The sequence below is a fragment of the Pecten maximus genome, chromosome 13 (genome assembly GCF_902652985.1).
Source record: "Pecten maximus chromosome 13, xPecMax1.1, whole genome shotgun sequence".
Taxonomy (NCBI): domain Eukaryota; kingdom Metazoa; phylum Mollusca; class Bivalvia; order Pectinida; family Pectinidae; genus Pecten; species Pecten maximus.
This window is the reverse complement of record NC_047027.1, coordinates 23004309-23028142: the sequence shown is the minus strand read 5'-3', so window position 1 is coordinate 23028142 and position 23834 is coordinate 23004309. Positions and strand designations below refer to the sequence as shown.

Below are 23834 nucleotides of genomic sequence, written 5' to 3'. Positions count from 1 at the left end.
CAAGTTCTGCTTCCATGGTAATTATGTCAACTATCGCAACTTTCCCTCATCACTTTTCTAGTCATCCGCGTTCTTAAAGTCACTGCAAATTTTCCATGAATTAAACGAATATATTAATTCAATTTGACTTACCCTAAAATATATAGTATCCTTATATATCAAACGAATGTCTGATAAACAAAATCATTTGAAAAAACTGCAATGTAGATCCTTTTTCACTCTCCTAAAATATTCCGACGAAAACATTTCGGCCATGCCAAGTGCCCGGATGTTCGGCGTTCACGAGAGATTTTCGGGTTTCTCTGATTTTTTCATGTCAAATTTAGTAAGAGTCACCTAGACGCTTTAATGAGAAGCAACTACACTTATTTCAATGATGCGTATTGAAAACATGGAAGATTTACCTTTTATTATTATTCCGAAAGGTAAAGTTGAAAAATAGGCTGAGGAAAAAAGGTGCAAAGATGAACTATCTGTATGGAATGACATGATTTTTGTCGGTGAGTAACACTATGGCTTATAGTTGGTTTTGAAATTCGTTGAAAATAGAATGTCAACAACAAGTCATTTGAACAGATTGTATGCCAAATATCATATATCACAACAACAGCACATTGTAGGCCATGGTTCTGCGAGAAAAAAAAACGATGCTGATCTTGATCATCTGATCATCTTATCGCCGTGTAACGGTGTTTGTGACAAGCATCGACGTAATATTCAGACGATTTTTTTACTTAGAAAATAATTGCGTTATGGATTGAATGGTTAGTAAATAATGAATTAGATATCTACTAGTAATTGTAAACGTCATAGAATCTAGCTCTTTGTATGTTATTAATTATGATCAAGAAATTAAACTTTTAGTCTTTATGGCGTGTCTTAGAAGCCATAATTACTAATTATATACATGTAATATGTGCTGACAGAAGAATGCAGTCACGGCTGGGCCTCAGGTCACTTGAGTATACATGTACAGTTGAGTGTATAAGCTAATTAACCTTTACCTTAATAAAAAAACAACAAAAAAAACCCACCTAGTTCAAACTAGTAGTGCACTGCATTTAAACTACAGGTAAACTAGTAATGCACTACACCCTAAGAGGTGATGGACAGCAAAACCCCCATACAGGTAATAAGCAGTACCCAAGGCTACCTAGCTGTGATTTTTACCTGTACTGTATATAAATTAAGGCTATCTAACAGTTATATTCGAAGAGTTATTAAAAAGGTTTTGGAAGTTTAGTTTGATGTTATATTTCAACCTTTCTATTCTTGTTAATTATACACTGTAACTAAGTTAAGACAAATTTACTTTATCAATCCATTAACTAAGTTAATTGTTCAAGCCAAGTTTCATTTATCTTTTGGTACTTTATATTTTGTATTGATTAATCAGTTATATATTTCACATGTTTGATTCCAGTAATTTTGTTTTCATCACATGAAAGTATATATATAATAAAACATTTGAAAACAGTTATCGTTATTAGAACATTTTCAATTTGATACATTTACTTTATATTATAGTTTAATTTCAGATTCTATGTGTATACATCCAATGCTTAAAGTCAGAAACCTGAACACATAAAGAAATTAATTAAACATTGATTTAGCATGTAAAGAAAGAGATTCTTTGAATGTACTGGTAATAAAGTGATCATAACAGTTCTACATTTCAAAATTTTAAGTTTATCAAAGGTATATGTTACTTGTAATACACCTTCCATCTTCCTTTACTGAAATAGTTGAAATTGCTGTACATGTAACGTGTGCAGGTATCTTATACTTTGAAGATCTAACATATTGGATCTGATTCCAGGTACATAATAATAATAATAATAATAATAATAATAAATTAGTTTATTAAAGTGTCACACATTGATCAACATAAAATACATTATACAATAAAATATACATAGTACAATGATCAACACCCAGCCAGTATGGTTGACTTATGAGACACTTAAAACAGTAAAAAAATTATCACATATGTTATAATAAAAGTGTATCACCTAAAAGTCAATATATATATAGCTTAATGTACACAGACTACGGTATAGTATGGTCAAGAAAAATATGTACATATATAAAAGTATCACAAAACTGAGGCTGAACTATTGTACGAATACATGAATGAGTGAAATTTCAATTATGACCCCTACAACTGTTGAAAGTTCAAATGTTCAAATTTCAGTAAGTGGAAGTAACGAGATCACGCATATTTAATTAACTCAATTATTACCGTATTTATTCTAGAACACATATGCTTATTTAAAGTTATTATTAAGTTATATATCCTTGACAATATCAAGAGAGGATATGAGCGAAAGTGATGAGGCAACCCAAACCTACAATCGCTCACTATCTACCCTACATATATTCAAATAATCAATTAAATACTTTTGCCTATTGAAGAAGGATGAAATGTTACTTGCTACAGTTGGCTGGAGATCATCGTTTAACATAATACTTATGAATTTATTTTTATTGTTCATATCATGAAAACCGTCAATATGCTGAGCACATTTGAGACACATGTATCAGTTGATTCAGAATGAGATAATGGCCTGAGGGAACAATTAATGTCATTTTTGTTATGAAATACAAATACTGGCAAACTTGGGGAGGGGGAGGGCAACAGTTTAAAGCTTATTTAACACACATACATGTTCATGTATCTGGAGCTGTACAACACTTGAATTATACAACACTTGTATTAGTAATTTCATAATTTTCTTCTATAAAGTTACCTGCTAACAAATATATTATGTACACATGTGGATTATGTGGACCTTAAGCCAAAGTTTTGTTTTACAGTTCATTTTTGCAATATTGTTTAAAAACAAAATTTTGGGATACAAGTGTTTCTCTATTGCATTAAGAAAATAATTAATTGTTCTTTACGACTTTACCTTAAAATGTATAACTCATGGGGATTTTACCTCTTCTTGTAATTAAAGAAAATCAGCAAACAAACTATATTTATTGAATATCTTTATTGTGAAGAAAAATGTATATACAAATGAATTGTTAATTGATGATTTTTCAGATTTATTTATTTACACTCAGACACATGACAATGTGTTACATGAGGTACATTTATAATGAAATTCTTTGACATGACAGGATGGACAGATATAATATATAAATTATTACACTTTTATAGTTACAAATAGCAGTGAAATGCTGCAGAAACTTATATTGCAATACACATGAGGTACATTTATAACGAAATTCTTTGACATGACAGGATGGACAGATATAATATATAAATTATTACGCTTTTATAGTTACAAATAGCAGTGAAATGCTGCAGAAACTTATATTGCAATACACATGATGTATATGTTTCCTTAATTACCAGTAACAACTTATTAATATGATAGAGAGGACACATATAATATACATGTTGTATAAATCTTTCATAGTCCAAGTCAACACTTTACGATAGTTACATATATTACAGCAAAATAATACAATCATTTATACACATACGGTTTGTTAAAGCTTCATAATAAAAGAGATATTTTTTTAAGAAAAATGGACAATCCGTTTAGAGCTCGTTTGTTACATACTGACAATAGGCCTTTCATTTTCATCTCATTTGGATTTGTACGAAAATAATTTGGAATATATTTATTTTGCAAATTTTTAACTAGCTCATTTTTACAAGAAAACAGATAGTGATATTCATCTCCAATACTTTCTAAACATAGGTTACATATTCTTTCTTCTTTCGGGATTCTTTGCCATCTACCCGTTTCAATAGGGAATTTAAAATTGCATGTACGTATTTTAGTTATATATAGTCTATTATTTTCTGACAATGCTGTCAAATATTTTTCAAGACCAAATTGAGATTTACATATTGAGTAAAAATCGCCTCTTGAAGAGTTATCTATTTCTGAGAACCACTTTTGGATAAATTGATCTTGGAGTCTCTGTTTCAGTTGATTTTTGAAGAACAATTTATTCATGCTATATCTATTTTCAAAAATAAATGAGAAACCAGATTCATCATATATGTTTTTAACTTTGTTGATCCATTTAAAAGAAAGAGTTCCGGCGTCATGCAGTTTAATTGCTAATTTAAGTAGAATACTACTAAGTTTATTTTCATTACATATAACTCATGGGGATTTTACCTCTTCTTGTAATTAAAGAAAATCAGCAAACAAACTATATTTATTGAATATCTTTATTGTGAAGAAAAATGTATATACAAATGAATTGTTAATTGATGATTTGCAAAAAAAAAAAAAAAAAAAAACTTCAAATTTTTGAAAAACATCCACAGGTAGATATTATATATGACTGAGTAGTGTTAGTCTGTAAGATGCTAATTACAGGTAGGTAACAAGGCAGAGGAGCCTGGCAACAGCATGGGCAGCATGCTATAAATGGACCCCTGGGGGTAATTGGGGACTTGACAAAACTACAGTCAGGTGTTAAAACAGGCACACCTTAAGACTGATCCTCATCTGATACATATATACCCTGTGTAGGTAAGGTATTATGGAGGTCCATAAGGTGGTGGTGAGGTGGGGTTTGGGACCTGGGGCCCAGGTGGCCATGACAATAGGCATGTACATGTCCTGAGAGTACCAATTATACATACAGGTACATGTACACAACTTGTTGTGTAGATATTATATGTCTCTTACATAACATAAATGAGAATATATGAAACTTCTGATTCTTGATTCTTGATTATGTACTATGAAATGATTTCATGGTTGAATTAACAGATATTAGTGAAGTAACAATACATTGGATTTAAAAAAAAATTTGTCTGATAAAATAATAAATATTAAAATATATGTACATATACAGTGTACTTGAGAAAAAAATCTACAAACAGTCATCAAGCTAGGCCTAAGGTAGAATTAATAATTAGTATAAAATGTATATGAGAAAAGCATCAAAATTTTGAAATCAGGAAAAGAAACCTTAATTTTACACTATAATGAAATCTTTTTAAAAAAAATAATGATAAAAAATTACACTCCACTATAAATCCAATTGATAGAGTTTTAATTCCTCTTGTACATGTGCAATATATTATATCATATAAGAATCGCAGCCAATTTTATTTTGAGTTAATATTAGATAAAATTTTATCAACATTTAAATGTACCTGGTAAAGTCAGGAGAGGTACGGACAAAAGCCCCCCCGGACATTAGCCCCCCCCCCCCCCCCCCCCCCCCCGGACATTAGCCCCTAGGACAAAAGCCCCTTCACACTAATGAAAAAGTGGACAAAAGCCCCTTCATGAAAAAAAAAATGATATTTATTTTTCTGTTGATTTTTAATTCCTACATATACATATGTCATCAGTGGCTTCGACAATGTAAACAACCAGTTCCAACAACAACTACTTGAACTGTCTGTTACATAAACAATAAGCTGTTCCACTTATTACAACGCAGAGCAACATGTTTGGTTAGGTACTTATTATATTATAATTTGAGACACTGTAAATAGGGATCAAAATTTAGTGTTTATTGCTTTTGTAGGCATTTCTTTGATTATCAATATTTGCAGTATATTAGGAAGTCAAAAATTATGTGTAATCAGTAACAATTTTTCATCATGGAGAACTTTCCTGAAATTTTTAGCTGACTTAATAATATTAAGTTTGAAAAAATAAATTATGATGTTTAACCACAGACATATAATGCTATACACTGACATTGAACCAAGGACCTTCATTTTCCATACAATTATTCTCCAAATTTCAGAGATAAAAACAACAATATAAATATATAGTTTCTGTTTTTCAAAAGTACAGATTTATTAAAAGTATACCAGCTAAATTTATAAAGAAGGGGCTTTTGTCCGGGGGGGGGGGGGGCTAATGTCCAGGGGGGCTTTCGTCCGGAGGGGGGCTAATCTAGAATTTAGGGGAAACTACCCTTTTTGGACCATAGGGGAAAATCAGTTCTGAAAAGGGGAAATTTAAACATCAGAAAGTTTCAGTTTTTTGGTATTAAAAACACATTTTCAAAGTAAACACAGCAAATGGTTAATTAGGAAGGCAAATATTGAGTATGTGGGAATATTGTTTCCGTAAAAATGATCATGAGGGAAAATACAATATTTCAGCGAATCTAACAGAAGATGGAAACAAATGGAACAAAATCCTGAGGGGAAACTACCCATAAACGGTAGTAAAAAACCCCTAGATTGACCCCTGAAGGCAGTCAGTTTACACAGGTATGTAACATGTACAACCTACAGGTATCTAACACAGGTGACCGTGTCCAGTGGCACTGTCCATTACCTGTATAGGGGGATTTGTGGTCACACCTGACTGGACGTATACGTAGTGCACTGCTAGTTTACCTGTAGCTTAAATGTAGTGAACTACAAGTTTGAACATAGTTCACTAGGAGTGCACTAGGGTGTAAAGGTTATATTTAGCTTACACTCAACTGTACGTTCAAGACATTCTGGCGATGATTATCTGTTGAGTATGATGCAGTTGTTTACCCACTGGTTGGTTTTCCATCATGCATGGGTACATTTATTTTTTTCCTCAAAAACAATTTTTTTCTGCTGCCATAAGCACATTGTAGCATTGTAGGGACCTAGGAAAAATACTCGGCCTTGCTTCACAACCACTGCTGTTACCACTGGAAAAACTTGAAGGCAAGATAATTCTTTCCTGGAGGGGGAGTATATGTAACCCTGGTAAATAGCTGCAATATACCACTCACTCAGCTAGAGGGGCAGCGGTGGCCGAGTGGTTAAGGTGTCCCGAAACTTTATCACTAGCCCTCCACCTCTGGGTTGCGAGTTTGAAACCTACGTGGGGCAGTTGCCAGGTACTGACCGTAGGCCGGTGGTTTTTCTCCGGGTACTCCGGCTTTCCTCCACCTCCAAAACCTGGCACGTCCTTAAATGACCCTGACTGTTAATAGGATGTTAAACAAAAACAAACCAAACCAAACAGCTAGAGAGATCTTCTCTTTAACTTGATCAGTTGAGCATAAGTAATAACTGTTAGGAAAGAAAAGGAGATGAAAATCGATACATAATTTTCTCTTTCTCACTAGGAGAGCGATCATGGCCAGTGAGGCGGATGCCCAGTATGAAGCCTCAGACGAGTCCTCGGAGAATGAACTGCTGGACAAAAGTCTGTCTGTTTGGAAGGGTTGGAATGTGAAGGAGACCTTTGACCCCATACCCCTTGACCTCCACACAGCCAGTAGCATTGGCCATTATGATTGTGTACGGTCATTTATTTCAAGGTAAGATGGCTAACTCCTCACTTTCCAGGTAAATGTATTTCAAGTTAAGATAGGTAAATCCTCACTAACCAGGTAAATGTATTTCAAGGTAAGATATGTACTTTCATTATAACTCCTCATTTACCAGGTAAATGTACTTTGCACATACAATCATTTACTTTGTTAAGGCTATTACAATGATTCATCAACCTGACAAATATTTTAGTACTTTCCAAAGATTAGTATACATGTGATATGATCTTAAATCTCTCAGCTGACTGCAGGGATGATAGTACACATAGGTATATATATGATATATATATATATGTATATATATAAGTTAAAAAATTTAAGGTGAACCTTACGGACGAAAAATATGCATTTAAAAAGAATAAAAACACGACACAGCAGCTAGCGCTTTCGTCACGTCTAGGTGACTCTTCAGAATTCGTTATTCTGAAGAGTCACCTAGACGTGACGAAAGCGCTAGCTGCTGTGTCGTGTTTTTATTCTTTTTAAATATATATATATATATATACATAAAATATTCAGTGGATTCAAAATGTTATGATTCAGAAGATTTTGATGTAAATTTCATGTAAGGATCCTAATGGTCCTTAGCTGTGTAGGGTAATTTTTTTCTAAGACTGTGATCAGATATAAGTTATTATCATAGAAATAAAATGGCTTAAGACATTCACGACTGTTTTTGGCTGACCAAAAAATAGTTTTTTTTTTGAAAATTGTGACAGAGATACAAAAAAAAGATATTGAGGTCTGTCGTTTTCTCTTGCTACTGTTCTAGTCAAAGATTGTATTTGAATTACAACAGTGATCTCATGTTTATGGAACAAATTCAAACAAAGCTATACGATTGTTTGGAACTATAATAAAGAACTTGCTATATATGATGGGTGCATCTGGGGTTTCTTGCTATCAAATATTAGAACGCTAGCTATAAACCATACTCTGATTTTGTGTTACAGGAAGGTGGACCTTGACAAGAAGAACCGTGGTGGATGGACGCCGCTCATGTATGCCTGTTACATCGGTCATGACAACATTGTTAACCTATTACTGGATGCTAATGTGTCCGTCAACATAAAAAACAGCAAGGGTCAGACACCCCTCATGTTGGCATCCAGCTGTGGCAATGAGAGTGTTGGATACTTCATCTGTCAGGTTAGCAGTGTGGAAATGAAATTTGTCCGGTTGACTCTGTTAATATCAACAGAGATGTAGGCATGCTCTGTCATTTTATTTGGGGGAAGGGGGGGGGGAGGGGGTATATTGTAGTGTTACCCATGTCCATCTCTCCCATCTTCTTCTGTCCCTCTCTGAATCTATATCATATCTTAAGAACCCCCACAACAAATCTGGTTCATATTGACAAGACAGTATCAGGCCTATCAGCACATCAGGTTCTTCAGCTAATCAAATTTTTGTCTTCATCGATCAAGGTTAAATAGGTTCAAAGGTGACCTTTAATTGAACCCTTCTGCATAGTCAGGACATTCATGTCTTAGTCTTACAGTCATTTTTATGCCCCACCCCCATGCCCCCTCCATGAAATGCAGGGGGGGGGGGGGGGGGGGGGGGGGGGGGGGGGCATATCGGGTTACCTATCTCATCCCGTCTTGTCTCATCCAGATGTAATGTACAACTAGCTAATCGCAGGAACTGCTGATGCGATCCTCACCAAACTATTTTTCAAGGCTGTGTCAAGTGGCAGCAGGGGCATTTATGTCTTGCAGACATTTTGTAGTCTAGATCTAGATCTGTACATACCAGGGTAGGAATATATGATTAAGATCAGTTTTGTGTATGTGCTATTCAGCAGATTCCGCAAATGTAACTGTAACTTGCAAATTTAGCTACATGGATACAGATCTCAACCTTTCATAATACATCATTATATAAGCTGGGTCCATCATATTTGTTGGATACATCAACAAATACTCATTTATTATGTTGCCATATCATCCATTTTAATTTGTCAGAATGTTTATATTAAAATATTTTCATATAGCTGGATGTCCATTAATATGTTCAATAAAGGTTGGAAGGGATTCAATAAATTCACACTGGAATAGTTATTTTCAAACCCTTGTTTATCTGAAAATTTTAAAACTTCAAAAATAAACTTTGCAATATTTTACTTATTTTTACATTTAACGTTTTTAGCAAGGAGCTGAATTAGAGGCCCGAGATCAGAAAGGTTGGACTGCCCTTTTTCATGCAACATATGCTGGCCACCAGAACATGGTACAGACCCTCCTGGAACAGGGCGCAAATATTGACGCTATGTAAGTAGTACTAAGTACTACATACAAATATTTCTGTATACAAGTCAGTTTCTTGTTCCTTGAAGATGCACAGATTTTAAAATCCGCTGATATCATATTACAGTAAAACTCATTTGTGTCAAACACCCTTGAATCGAATACATCGGATGAGTCGAATGTTTCGTTCGGTCCCGATTTTTTCCCTTCTTTATCTTAGTAAATTAAACACGGATGATTCGAACACTGTTGAATCGAATACTGCGGTTGTGTCAAATATATTGTGTGGTCCCTCCCTTCTAAATATAAAATTTCCATTTTTGTGTCGAACATCAAAGGTGTCATTGCTTTCTCAGGGTAGAATTTGCTGACTTTGGCTTGATTGACCGAGTGTAATTTCATGCCGTTGGTTGCACATCATCCCATTGTTTATACATGAGCACAGGTGAAGTGAAATGTTAGGGTATACATAACTTAGAATGAAATGTACAAGTTTTAGCCAATAGACCATAACATCATGACCTACTGTGTTCTGTTACTGTTTTGATACACATGGCCGCCGAAAAATATAAGGAAAAAATAAACGATTACATATCTTCCACCTGAAAAATGTAGAGTAAAAAATACTTTAGATTTATTTATCTATGCCTAAATTCTGAATACACCGATGAAATACAATGTAGTAACAATAATATGGGGGATGTTTTTATTCTGTACAAAACATCGTAGCAATGCATAATCATGCAGCCGATAAACACTGACAGCGACCTTCACCTTTTATACAAAATCAGCATGCGTATGGTCGATCAATTTTTTCTGAACTGTTTATTATTTCATATTTTTGAATTGAAGAACAATATAAACATATATATACATATACACAATATATACATTTGTATTCTTATAATGTATATATCATTTTCATAGAATATTATGCTGTAATGTGTACGACTCCGTGTGTAAATTGTGTGTCTGTAGGGCAAAGATAATTTCACCGATGGATTTTGCTTTGATCTGTAACTGTGCACAATATTGTTTATTAGATAAACGGATAATTGTAATCATGTACAATTAATTTCTTTGTTATTATTTATTGTTTATTTTCGACCATGTTATCAAGCACTTGTTCGGTATACAGCCGATGATACTCGGGTATTTTGTCTCTGTATACAAATAAACACGGACAAGTCGAACCATCAGATAAGTCAAATATTTTGCTTCGTCCTGTCGACTTCGACTTATCCGAGTTTTACTGTATAGATAAAATCATCCTCGATTAACATTAATGCTGCTTATTGTAAAGCTAAGCCAATTTATTTTTCCTGATGTAGATTGGGGAAATATCTTAAATAATATTTTCTGTGAAATTGTGTTTACATCCATGGATATTGAATGTACTCATTTCCCAAACATTTTGATATTAAACAGAAATTCTAGATGAAATGTGTTGTAATTATCCGGTATATCAATATTCAAAAAACCATATTTTTTATTGCTTTTGATGTTCAGTTATATCTGATTAATTAAGGTTTCAACCAATGTATATTTTTGTGTTTCCATAGAGAACCTAGCATGGGTATCACACCTTTCATGGAGGCAGCTGCTGAGGGACACGAAATCATAGTTCAAATCTTCTTACAACATGTAAGTCCTTTTACTGTCTCCAATCTATTTCAAAACATGTGCATTTTAAAGAAAATTTGTGAGGAAGTTTTTACATGTTAATACCCTGTACGCAGTTTTGTTCAGTTAGTCTTTCAAACCTTTCATGCAGTTTGACTCCATGTGAATTCTAACTTTTAACTTTGAAATGCCTGAAAGATCAATTCTGGGTATATTATCACTTATTGTCATTTTCCTCTTAATATAACACACCATCTAATATCACATCCACTTAATACAACACTTCACTTAATTAATATAACAATCAACATACATTACCACACTCCACTGTATTCATAACATATTCCACTTAATACCACACTACCCTTAACATCAAACTCCACTGTCTTAATATCACACTTAACTTTAATATCATAATCAACATAACACTACACTTCACTGTCTTTATATCATACTACACTTGATATCATACTACACTTAATATCATCCCTCACTTAATATCATATTACACTTAATATCATACTACACTTAATATCATACTACACTTAATGTCATATTCCACTTAATATCATACCTCACTTAATATCATCCTCCACTTAATGTCATATTCCACTTAATATCATACTACACTTAATATCACACTCATCATTAAAATCACTTATACATCCACATTTTAGAGAATATTTCAGCAGGATGTTAACTATCATGACCAGTACACTGTTAACTTGCCGCAGTGTTTGATTTCCACTTTGTGTGTGCTTTAGGGAGTGACAGTTAACAGCAAGGCACATAATGGTGATACGGCACGGTCTCTGGCTCTCATCTATGGACACATTAAAATTGTGAGCCTCATAGACAACCACAGTATGCCAATCACCTGTCTACGATCGGAAGCAGGTATGAGGATTCTAGGTCACTCTGACCCACTTCTCCCTTGAATAGTGCAAATCCGTCCAGTTGATGAGATATGATTTAAGTATACAAAGGATTAGTTCCCGTGCTAGGGAAAATTCTAGTATAACAGAGATGTGTGCTAATTCTGATTATACAAAGACAAATTATAATTAAATAATTGTTAGAGGCTTGGGAGACTCCGGGTCAGTATATTAATCATGACATCATTTCATGCAATTAATTTTAAAAGATCATTTTTGCATAGAAATTATTTTCTTAATTAAAAGCAAATTTATTTACCTTGATAAATATGTCGTATGCCAAGTACCATTTAGAAAGTCTTTTGAATATGCATCTTGTATGGTTATGATAGGTCAAATTCAAATTATGACAAAGATTTCTGCTATTTTGAAAAACGTGTTTTAATTTAGAGTCCTAAAAAGGAGTTATTTACATTAATATATTTGTGAAAGTGTTACAAGGCATTTCACCCAAAACTTTATTCATGCAAGGTCTCGATGCTGACCTCAGCTCATCAGATGAGGCATTTCCTGTACGTCGCTCACAGCAAACTCGTCGAGGGAAGGGAAAAGGAGCGCCCAGTATACGAGATGGACCTGATGCCATTGCAAGGCTTATTGACCGTTCTCATCCAGGGAGTGCAGAAAACTCCCACCCAAGTATGTTTAGGGGAAGTAACTCCCACCAAAGTAGTTGTAGGGGAGGTAACCCACACCAAAGTAGGTGTAGGGGAGGTAGCTCACACCAAAGTAGCTGTAGGGGAGGTAACTCACACCAAAGAAGGTGTAGGGGAGGCAACTCACACCAAAGTAGGTGTAGGGGAGGTAGCTCACACCAAAGTAGCTGTAGGGGAGGTAACTCACACCAAAGAAGGTGTAGGGGAGGCAACTCACACCAAAGTAGGTGTAGGGGAGGTAGCTCACACCAAAGTAGCTGTAGGGGAGGTAACTCACACCAAAGTAGGTGTAGGGGAAGTAACTCACACCAAAGTAGGTGTAGGGGAGGTAACTCACACCAAAGTAGGTGTAGGGGAGGTAACTCACACCAAAGCAGGTAGCTGAAACTCATATATGTTTAGGGTATGTAACTCACACCCAGGTACCTATAGCAGAGGTAACTCAGACCCAAGCAGGTATAGGGGAGATAACTCACACCCACATGCTATAGGGGAGGTAACACACATCCAAGAACGTAAAGGGGAGATAACTCGCACTCACATGCTATAGCAGAGGTAACACACATCCAAGAATGTAAAGGGGAGATAACTCACAGCCAAGTAGGTGTAGGGAGAAAAAAACTCACTCTCAAGCACCGGGTTACTCACAAGTAAGTGAGCCAAGCAAGGCAGGGGAAGGAGTTTAGAACTTAAATGGTATCTTCATATAAATTTGTTGTTAGAAAAAGTAAGTAGCTTTGGATTTTGTTCTATAAAGTTCTTTCTATTGAAAATTCATGATCAATTGTCATTAATCAATTATTATATAATATCTGCAATATATGTAGATAATGCATTTTAATTAAGATGGTATTCAAAAGAGATGTTTCCTTGGTAAGTTTAACCTCGTTAAGTATCAAACTTGTAGATGGTTTAATTATACATCAGTACAATAATCTATGCATCTCTTTCTTTTGTCTATAACAGAAGTGCCAAAAGGATACCTGAGTTTTAAACAAAATGAGGCTGACCCGAGTGATGCACCAAAACTATCCTTTCGTGATGTTACCTCACCAATTAACCAACAGGATTACAACAGTGCTCTCGACAGCTCAGGGGGCAAAGGTCAGTATACCTTTACTACAGGGGGCAAAGGTCAGTACACATTTACTACAGGGGGTAAAGGTCAGTACACATTTACTACAGGGGGCAAAGGTCAGTACACTTTTACAACAGGAGGCAAAGTTCAGTACACTTTTACAAAATACCTTAACTATAGTAGGAAAAGGTCAGAACACTTATGTCTTACATTGCATGGACAATGGTTATTACACCTTATTACAGTGTCAAAGGTCAGAACACTGTCTTCTATTGGGCCCAAAGGTCAGAACACTGTTTTATTAATGAGGCCATAAGTTAGAACACTGTCTTTTTACTAGTAACAAAGGTCAGAACAATGTCTTATTATTGGGGCCAAAAGTCAGAACAATGTCTTATTACTCGAACCAAAGGTCAGAACACTCTTATTACTGGGGCCAAAGGTCAGAACCCTCTTACATATTCCTAGAGCAAAGGTCAAAACGCTGTGTCTTACATCAATTGGGCTTTGGTCAATACACTTATACTACAGGAACAAAGGTCAGTACATCTACAATAGAGAGTTATAGATCAGAACACTTCCATGTCTTGCATATCTTGGGCAAAGTTCAGACCATCTTCACAGAGGGCAAAGGTCAGTACACCTGTATTCTGAGGGCAAAGGTCAGACCATCTTCACAGAGGGCAAAGGTCAATACACCTGTATTCTGAGGGCAAAATTAATTAAGGTCAGCACACCTACTTTACAGGTGTCAAAGGTCAGAACATTTATATTGCAAGGGTTAATAACACCAAATATATTACAAAAGGCAAAGGTCAGTAACCTTATACTGGTGGAGGGGGAAAATGCAGCTTTTGATATAATTTGATATTCTTGTCTAATTTATTTTGATGTTTTACAGATTCTTGCGTAGATGAACATGAAGATGATGGTAATGCTTTCTCCAAGACCGGCGCTCTCACCATAAAAAGTAGTTCTGGCTCCAGTGGGGGATTAATGGCAGCACTGGGTATAAATCGTGAAAGTAGTCTGGACAGTGATGATTGTCAGCCCCAGGATAGTATAACGTCACACTCCGGAAACTCCTCGCTAGATGGCAGCACAAACAGTCTCAACGGTCCTGCACTCTCGCCGGCCAGCAGTTTTAACAAAGACTTAGTGACTGCCTTGGTTAGTGACGGAGTCAGTGAAACTGCCAGTATACCGTGTGATGAGGCGAACCTTCCAGGTGGTAGTGGGAAGGATTCAGAAGCAGGTCAACTCAACAGTAAAATAGATACACCAAGGCCTGTTACAAACTCGCCCCAGCCAACTACATTTGTGACAAGTAATTATTCGTCAAGTTTCACCACAAGGGCAGAATTGGCTACAATGAGCTCAAATTCTCAAACATCCATGCCTTGTTTTAATATAAATCATCAGAACAGTGCCAATCATCAGTCTCAGCCGTCCAGTTTCAGCGCTTGTAGTCAACCACATCCGGTCAGTTTAAACACCCAGCCAAACAATTTCAGCACACAGCCGTCCAGTTTTAGTACAAAACCGTCCAATTTTGCACCAAGCAATCATTTTGAATCTAAACCCTGTAACAGTGGTTCTTCCCAGAGTGACCATCAATCACACGTCGGATACATGTCCTCGCCTCAGGAATATGACGTCCTGCGTACTACGACTGATGTCACTCAGGCCAACAACCCTTCCCCATACTGACAATAGCTACCCACCACCTAACATGTTCCCGGGTCTTGGTTCGAACCCTGTCACCTGTGCAGCACAGATAGGCTACCAGCTGTTTCCTACTCCTTCTATCAACACAGGTATTCCCCAGTCTCCCATGATGCAACCCAACCAGGGAGTCACTCAGTCTCCCACAATGCAATCAAACCAGGGGGTTTCCCAAACTCCCATGATGCAACAAAACCAGGGGGTTTCCCCGTCTCCCATCATGCAATCTAATCCAGCCATAGTTTCAAACACTGGTATCCAACAATCCTCCATCATTTCTCCTGGTCCAGCGATGACGGCGACCAACTCTGGGATGGTCTCTCATCCTGCTGTCACCAATGTTGTCATGACGGCCAATCCAATGATGAACCACAATGCATTGCTGCAAGATCAGCAATTTTTCGGACATCCTAAGGTAAGCTTATTGTTCTGAGTATGTAGAATGTAAGTTTGAATATAAAGTCTGTGAAATTTTCATTTATTGCTCCCCAAAAATATAGTAAACCAGAAATTTGAATAAACATTTATTGATCTTAATAAAGTGAAGAATTATGATTTAAAAGTTTAAAGTTACAACCAGTATATACAACTATATTTGATGCTATTTTGGAATTTGGTTTCCAAGTTGAACAATTAAGAGCTGATAGGTCATTGATCTGCATTATCAATTATTAATTAGATGTTGACCGTCAACATCTAATTAATAATTGATAATTCAGATGCTAATCATCTTATAAGTGTATATATATCTTAATTTACTGACTTGATTATTAAGAAAGTGTTTGGTGTGTCTTTAGGCCGATGGTCAGCCACAGGACCTGGCTGGACTGCTTGACCAGCTGGGACTGACCAGGTACCTGGCTGTATTTGAGGAGCAGGATGTTGACCTTCAGGTCTTTCTCTCCCTGACAGATGCAGACCTCAAGGAAGTCGGAATAAAGTAGGTCACGGATGCTGTTTCTGGCAATATACCAAAACTTCATTTATGCTTATTACCGTCGAAAGGTGGTTACTTAAGAAATAATTAACGATGATTCGTGTATTGTTGCAGGATATACAATGAGGACGAGAATATTTTGCAATTAATTAATAACGAAGGCCTGCAGGCCTGAGTTATTAATTAAAATTGCAAAATATCCGAGTCCGAGTTGCATATCCTGCAACAATACACGAGTCAAAGTTGATTATTTCTACTCTACAATGTACTGTTTAGTTCTGAGATCGACCTCTTTCTAATAGCAAAGAAACCCTGGGAAAACCTTGTAACTTATTTGTTGAGTATTGCATTATTTGTTGATGAAATATACATTTCTTTACAGGCACTGCAGTACTACGATCAAGAGCATCTATCATATGGCATTGACTTTGAAAATTTAAAAAAAAAAAGGATAAAGAAAAAAAGAAAAAAAGGGGGGCCTCCATATGTAAAATTTGTGAATATTAGATATATAAAATTGTAACACCCGTGACTCACAAGCATGTATTATTGGCAAGAGCGTGTGTAATTGGAAAATAATACATGGTTTTAAACCAATCAAAACTGGCATTGCATAGCAAACATGGTAGAATATATAATATAGATTGGATTTCTTTTGAAACTGTTTTGCAACTTAGTCACATGTGGAATTTTTAGCTCACCTGGACCGAAGGTCCGGTGAGCTTATGTCATGGCGCAGCGTCCGTCGTCTGTCCGTCGTCCGTCCGTCCGTCCGTCCGTCGTCCGTCCGTCCGTCGTCCGTCAACATTTACTTCAAATCGCTACTAGTCAAGAAGTTCTTATTGGATTTTGACCAAATTTGGCCAGAAACATCCTTGGCAGAAGGGGAACAGATTTTGCATAAATGGTGACTCTGACCCCCGAGGGGCCAAAGGGGCGGGGCCCAATAGGGGAAATAGAGGTAATTCTTAAATCGCTACTAGTCATAAAGTTATGAATGGATTTGAACCCAACTTGTTCAGTGACATCCTTGGGGGAAGGGGAACAGATTTTGCATAAATGGTGACTCTGACCCCCGAGGGGCCAAAGGGGCGGGGCCCAATAGGGGAAATAGAGGTTATTCTTTTAAATCGCTACTAGTCAAGAAGTTCTTATTGGATTTTGACCAAATTTGGCCAGAAACAACCTTGGCAGAAGGGGAACAGATTTTGCATAAATGGTGACTCTGACCCCCGAGGGGCCAAAGGGGTGGGGCCCAATAGGGGAAATAGAGGTAATTCCTTTAAATCGCTACTAGTCATAAAGTTATGAATGGATTTGAACCCAACTTGGTCAGAAACATCCTTGGGGGAAGGGGAACAGATTTTGCATAAATGGTGACTCTGACCCCTGAGGGGCCAAATGGACAGGGCCCCAATAGGGGAAATAGAGGTAATTCCTTTAAATCGCTACTAGTCATAAAGTTATGAATGGATTTGAACCCAACTTGGTCAGAAACATCCTTGGGGGAAGGGGAACAGATTTTGCATAAATGGTGACTCTGACCCCCGAGGGGCCAAAGGGGCGGGGCCCAATAGGGGAAATAGAGGTAATTCCTTTAAATCGCTACTAGTCATAAAGTTATGAATGGATTTGAACCCAACTTGGTCAGAGACATCCTTGAGGGAAGGGGAACAGATTTTGCATAAATGGTGGCTCTGACCCCCGAGAACCCAAAGGGGCGGGGCCCAATAGGGGAAATAGAGGTAATTCCTTTAAATCGCTGCTTGTCATAAAGTTATGAATGGATTTTAACCCAATTTGGTCAGAGACATCCTTGGGGGAAGGGGAACAAATTTTGCATAAATGGTGACTCTGACCCCCGAGGGGCCAAAGGGGCGGGGCCCAATAGGGGAAATAGAGGTAATTCCTTTAAATCGCTACTAGTCATAAAGTTATGAATGGATTTGAACCCAATTTGGTCAGAAACATCCTTGGGGGAAGGGAAACAGATTTTGCATAAATGGTGACTCTGACCCCAAAGGGGCCAAAGGGGCAGGCCCAATAGGGGAAATAGAGGTAATTCATTTAAATCGCTACTAGTCATAAAGTTATGAATGGATTTTAATCCAATTTGGTCAGAAACATCCTTGGGGGAAGGGGAACAGATTTTGCATAAATGGTGGCTCTGACCCCAAAGGGGCCAAAGGGTTGGGGCCCAATAGGGGAAATAGAGGTAATTCCTTTAAATCGCTACTAGTCATAAAGTTATGAATGGATTTGAACCCAATTTAGTCAGAAACATCCTTGGCAGAAGGGGAACAGATTTTGCATAAATGGTGGCTCTGACCCCAAAGGGACCAAAGGGGCGGGGCCCAATAGGGGAAATAGAGGTTATTCCTTTAAATCGCTACTAGTCATAAAGTTATGAATGGATTTGAACCCAATTTGGTCAGAAACATCCTTGGGGAAAGGGGAACACATTTTGCATAAATGGTGACTCTGACCCCCCGAGGGGCCAAAAGGGTGGGGCTCAATAGGGGAAATAGTTTTAATTCCTTTAAATCGCTACTAGTTATAAAGTGATGAATGCATGCATGTTCTAAAAACAATTCTTGAGGTCTTTCAGACCTTTAGAGAGTCTGGACTTCATTAATCTTTAAAGCAGTTCGGATTCCCACACTATAACGATATATAGCATTGTTAGAGATTTACAAATAAAACAAATTCAATATGAACATTATTTTGACATTTGGTCCAATCCAACCAGGTGAGCGATACAGGCCCCATGGGCCTCTTGTATAAATAATTTTCTGGTTACTTAAGGTAATCATGTGTGGATTTCTGTGCATTGTCTGGTTGCTATGGAAATCATTTGGTTGTTTCTGCTGGTACAATTTCTAGTTGCTGAGAATTATTTAACAAGATCTATCTCTGGGTCATATATTGTGTATCATTATTCATAGCTCAGCATCTTTTCCTTGTTGCTTCATCAAAAACAAATTTGAAGATGAAAACTATTAACATGAAATCGTTTACACTTGGTACTCATTGATTTGTTCTGTTACAGGCTGTTTGGGCCTCGTAAGAAGATGACCAATGCGATCGCCCGATGGCACAACCGGGGGCCAATTTGTCAGTCCAGTTTGGAACAGGCGTACGCTGACCGACTGGATACTGAGATGCAGGACATGGGTCTTCAGTTACGCAAGGTGTGTGTATACTTAATATGTGACTTATATGACATTTTTTGGGAAAGGTTAGAATTGTGGAAAAAAAAGATACATGTACCTTGAAAAAAGATAGAGAAACTTATCATGAACCATTTCATAAACTCGTGAAAAATAATTCATCTTGCCTAAAATTTAACTTGGAAATTTGTGCCAGAAAAATAATCTCTACTATATTAGTGATAACACATCAAGTTTTATTTAATATCTAAGGATAAGTGCTGTCTGACAAAATACCAAATTCTGGATTTTATCTTCATATAAACCGTATGTCTGCAGATAAGACCCTCCTAAATTTTATGAAGTCTTAAAATGTGGTTCAGGGTTAATAAATTTTAAAATAGATACAGTAATGTTGCCTTGTTTTCCAGTCATTTGAGCAAATTGAAGCTCTGAAGGCTCAGGTTCTACAGGAACAACGAATCCGTAACGTGACAGAGAGTTGTCTGACGGACATACAACAGATCAGCTTTGACACAAGGCAACGATGTGAGGAGATGAAAGAGTCATTAAGGAAACTCAAGTGAGTTAATGGGATTTACTTTAAAATAACCTTGTTTAAATGGTCCAGGAGACAGGAAATTATTTCGGGAAGACAACCAAACAGGAGAGGATAAAAATGCACAATTTCTGCGGTTTTTCTTTACCTTGTTTCATGTAGAAATACTGTGAAATGTTGATAGTTATTTACTTTCAGACAGAAATGTTGAACTCATAAATATCAACATACCAATATTCCAATCTGTGCCTGTTAACTTTGTTATAAATTATGCCCCCGCCATGAAATAGCGGTGCATATAGTGCTACCCATGTGCGTCCCGTCCAAATCTTATCTCGGGAACTGCTGATGTGATCCTCCCCAAACTGTGTTTCTGGGTGTCAAGTGGCAGAAGGGGCATTTATGTCTTACAGAAATTTTCTATTTATCTTTCAGGTGCAACAGTTTTGATATATTGTGATTGCCTTGTGTTTTATGTGGTCCGGCAGTCTGTGTGTTAACAATTTATATTTTTGACTTACCAGGTATTCTTATAATAAATCAAGTGCTGTTACAATCACAGGGGTCAAATGTGTCAAAATATTTTAACGACTTCTTCTCACTAACCAAGCATGATAATAGGGCATTAGAACACTGGGATTAATTGCTACCCAGTTTGTTCAAAGGAATGATCTTGTCCTACTTTAAAAGTCATAGGGATCAAATGTGTGAAAATATTTTAACGACTTCTTCTCACTAACCAAGGCCTGTGGTCATGATATTTAGCCAGTAGCATCTTGTGATGAAGAACTATCATGTTTGTGTAAATAATGTAGCTACTATAAAGGTCACAGGGGTCAAACATGTTAAATTTTTAACATCTACATAATAACCAATAGGCCCAGGGTTATGATATTGGGGCAACAGCATGTGTGGATGAAGAGCTACCAAATTTGTTCAAAGAATGACCTTGACCTACTTTCAAGTCACAGGGGTCATGATATTAGTCAATTGGCATGATGTGATGAATTTCTACAAAGTATGTTCAAATAAATGAACCTTTATCTACCTTTAAGGTCACGCGGGTAAACGTTTATCTACTTTTAAGTTCACGGGTAAACGTTTATCTACTTTTAAGTTCACGGGTAAACGTTTATCTACTTTTAAGGTCACACGGGTAAACCTTTATCTACTTTGAAGGTCACAGGGGTAAATTATCTACTTTGAAGGTCACAGGGTCATAATATTAGTCAATTGGCATTATGTGATGAATTTCTACAAAGTTTGTTCAAATAAATGAACCTTTCTGTACTTTTAAGGTCACACGGGTGAACGTTTATCTACTTTTAAGCTAGGTCACACGGGTAAACGTTTATCTACTTTTAAGCTAGGTCACACGGGTAAACCTTTATCTACTTTTAAGCTAGGTCACACGGGTAAACCTTTATCTACTTTTAAGCTAGGTCACACGGGTAAACCTTTATCTACTTTTAAGCTAGGTCACACGGGTAAACCTTTATCTACTTTTAAGCTAGGTCACACGGGTAAACCTTTATCTACTTTTAAGCTAGGTCACACGGGTAAACCTTTATCTACTTTGAAGGTCACAGGGGTGAGATGTGTTCAATTATAATTGAAAAAAAAATCATTCAGTCTACATGCCAGAACAAAGGTGTCCAATAAGACCCATGGACACCGTGTTTTATTATATTATTTGAATGAACAAAGTGAATTATTTGAAAATATTATATTACATCAATTATTTTTTCAGACATTTTCATACAGAGATAAAGGTGAAAGCTGATATGCGGGACGAAAAGCGAAATCAGCCAATACCATCATCAGACACAAGAAATTTGAATGATCTAGCAAGTGCAATGAGAGAGGACTTGTCATTGGATGACAGGACAAGAGGATCAGCCAATGACAAGGCTGGTTCCTCAGCAGATTTGGCAATAAAGAAGATAGAACACTATATAAAGGACCTACAGAAATATCTTGCCATGATTACGATGAACGCTGACCGACTTCTTACGTGGGGAGCTAATTCTCATTCACAGGACTCTGGCTTTTCATAGCAAAAGTCTTTTAGCTACTAATGCTAACGTCATGTTGAGTTAGTAGTAGAAGTTACAGCACTGAGCTTTAAAATCTCATAACAGAGATTTCGGTTCTCATAATACAGTGTTGTGGTAATGCAGGATTTGATTTTAAACAGTATGTATAAATTTGCAATTGGATACCCATAGTTTAACAGCTTTTGGGATTTCTTAAAAATTGACTGATTACGAAATCAAAATTGTAGACTGAGATTTAAAGAATTCCTGCTGCGGTAGGTTTTAACATGAAGTATATGTTGCATATTTAAAATTCACATAATCATACATAATGAGAGTACGCAAATTTTGATTTTTCAATTAATTATCATGTTTTATGCTGTGTTTGTTATGAGAGGAATAATCAAATGTTTAGTGTCTTAGTTTGTACTATGGTAATATAATCCTACCATAATTTCCTGCAGATTGCCCACTACACAGTAGTCAAAAGTTTACAAGTCACTTACACATTGAAATTATATTATAAGTTATATATATTGAATTAATAGATTATCTTTTAAATTAGTCACAGACATTTTTGATAAACTCCCCCGCCCAGCATTTTTGCTCATTAGTCTTGGTACAAGCTAACAAAATACCTAGTATATGATGATTAGCTTGAAACATTCGTCTTTGTTTTTCTCTTTCTTTATTGACATATGTCTTCATATGTTAGAAGAAAGTATTTTATGTAAATACCAGTTTCAGCAACACAAACTTTCGCAGTAGAAGAGGGGACATGTGAAATTTGGTCTTATTGATAAAACTTTCACTGTATGATGTAGCACATGTGAAATTTGGTCTTAGTGATGAAAACTTTCACAGTAGAATATGGGACATGTAAAACTCAGCCTTAGTGATAAAAACTTCCACTGTAAGATGTAGCACATGTGAAATTTGGTCTTAATGATAAAAACTTTCACTGGTAGGATGTGGGACATGTGAAACTTGATCTCACTAATACACAGATTCTCGGAGTAGGTTAAGTTGTTTTATTGCACACATAAAACTCAGTATCAAGGTGTAAACGTACACCATTGGCACTAGATGTGAAATAAATATTTCACATGTGAAACCTATATTTTCATGTGAAATCTGCCCACTTAATCACTGTACAAATACTACTGAACTGTAACTGTATAGTTATTGACAGGAAATGCTGGAAACTGTTTAATTCTAAATCACCAAAAAATTATTTATTTTACAACAATTGTGAAATACATGTAAGTTATTTCAACTTATATTATTCACGCTTGTTGACAAATGAAAAACCCACGTGGTTGGGCAGGTGACATCAAACCTTTTCATGTCCGATCGGGGAATCGTACCTGGCCATCTTTTGTATAATTACACAATATATGATAATGTATTGTATATGTCCTACATCATGTATATTTGTTATATATGACTGTGTATAGTAGAGTATGTCTGATAAAGCTCTGTTATAGGGCAGATCTATTGACGCAATAATTTATCATGGACGCATGTTTCTGAATCTCTATATATTATTCTCTTACCCTGGACAGGGATATCCACAATTTTACCGATGTGAGATTTTCATATCTCATCCTAGGCTCAGACA

The 23834-nt window shown here is 36.3% G+C and overlaps 2 protein-coding genes across 3 annotated transcripts in view; one reads left to right on the top strand and one right to left on the bottom strand.

Moving 5' to 3' along the window:
* Positions 1-255, bottom strand: part of LOC117340288 — a 69319-nt gene extending 69064 nt beyond the window's left edge. For both annotated transcript variants that reach the window (XM_033902054.1, XM_033902055.1), the window contains exon 1: positions 133-255. The gene's annotated coding sequence lies outside the window, so the exon portion shown is untranslated. The remainder of the gene's footprint in view (positions 1-132) is intronic.
* Positions 256-416: 161 nt separating this feature from the next.
* Positions 417-23632, top strand: LOC117341095 (ankyrin repeat and SAM domain-containing protein 3-like). The gene is given in 14 exon segments (XM_033902929.1): positions 417-500; positions 7060-7254; positions 8220-8415; positions 9418-9539; positions 11078-11159; positions 11903-12035; positions 12545-12712; positions 13696-13833; positions 14709-15466; positions 15468-15947; positions 16330-16472; positions 19519-19660; positions 20050-20201; positions 21928-23632. Coding segments are annotated over 13 exon segments (3006 nt in total). The 5' UTR covers positions 417-500; positions 7060-7069; the 3' UTR covers positions 22235-23632.
* The last annotated feature ends 202 nt before the right edge of the window (positions 23633-23834 follow it).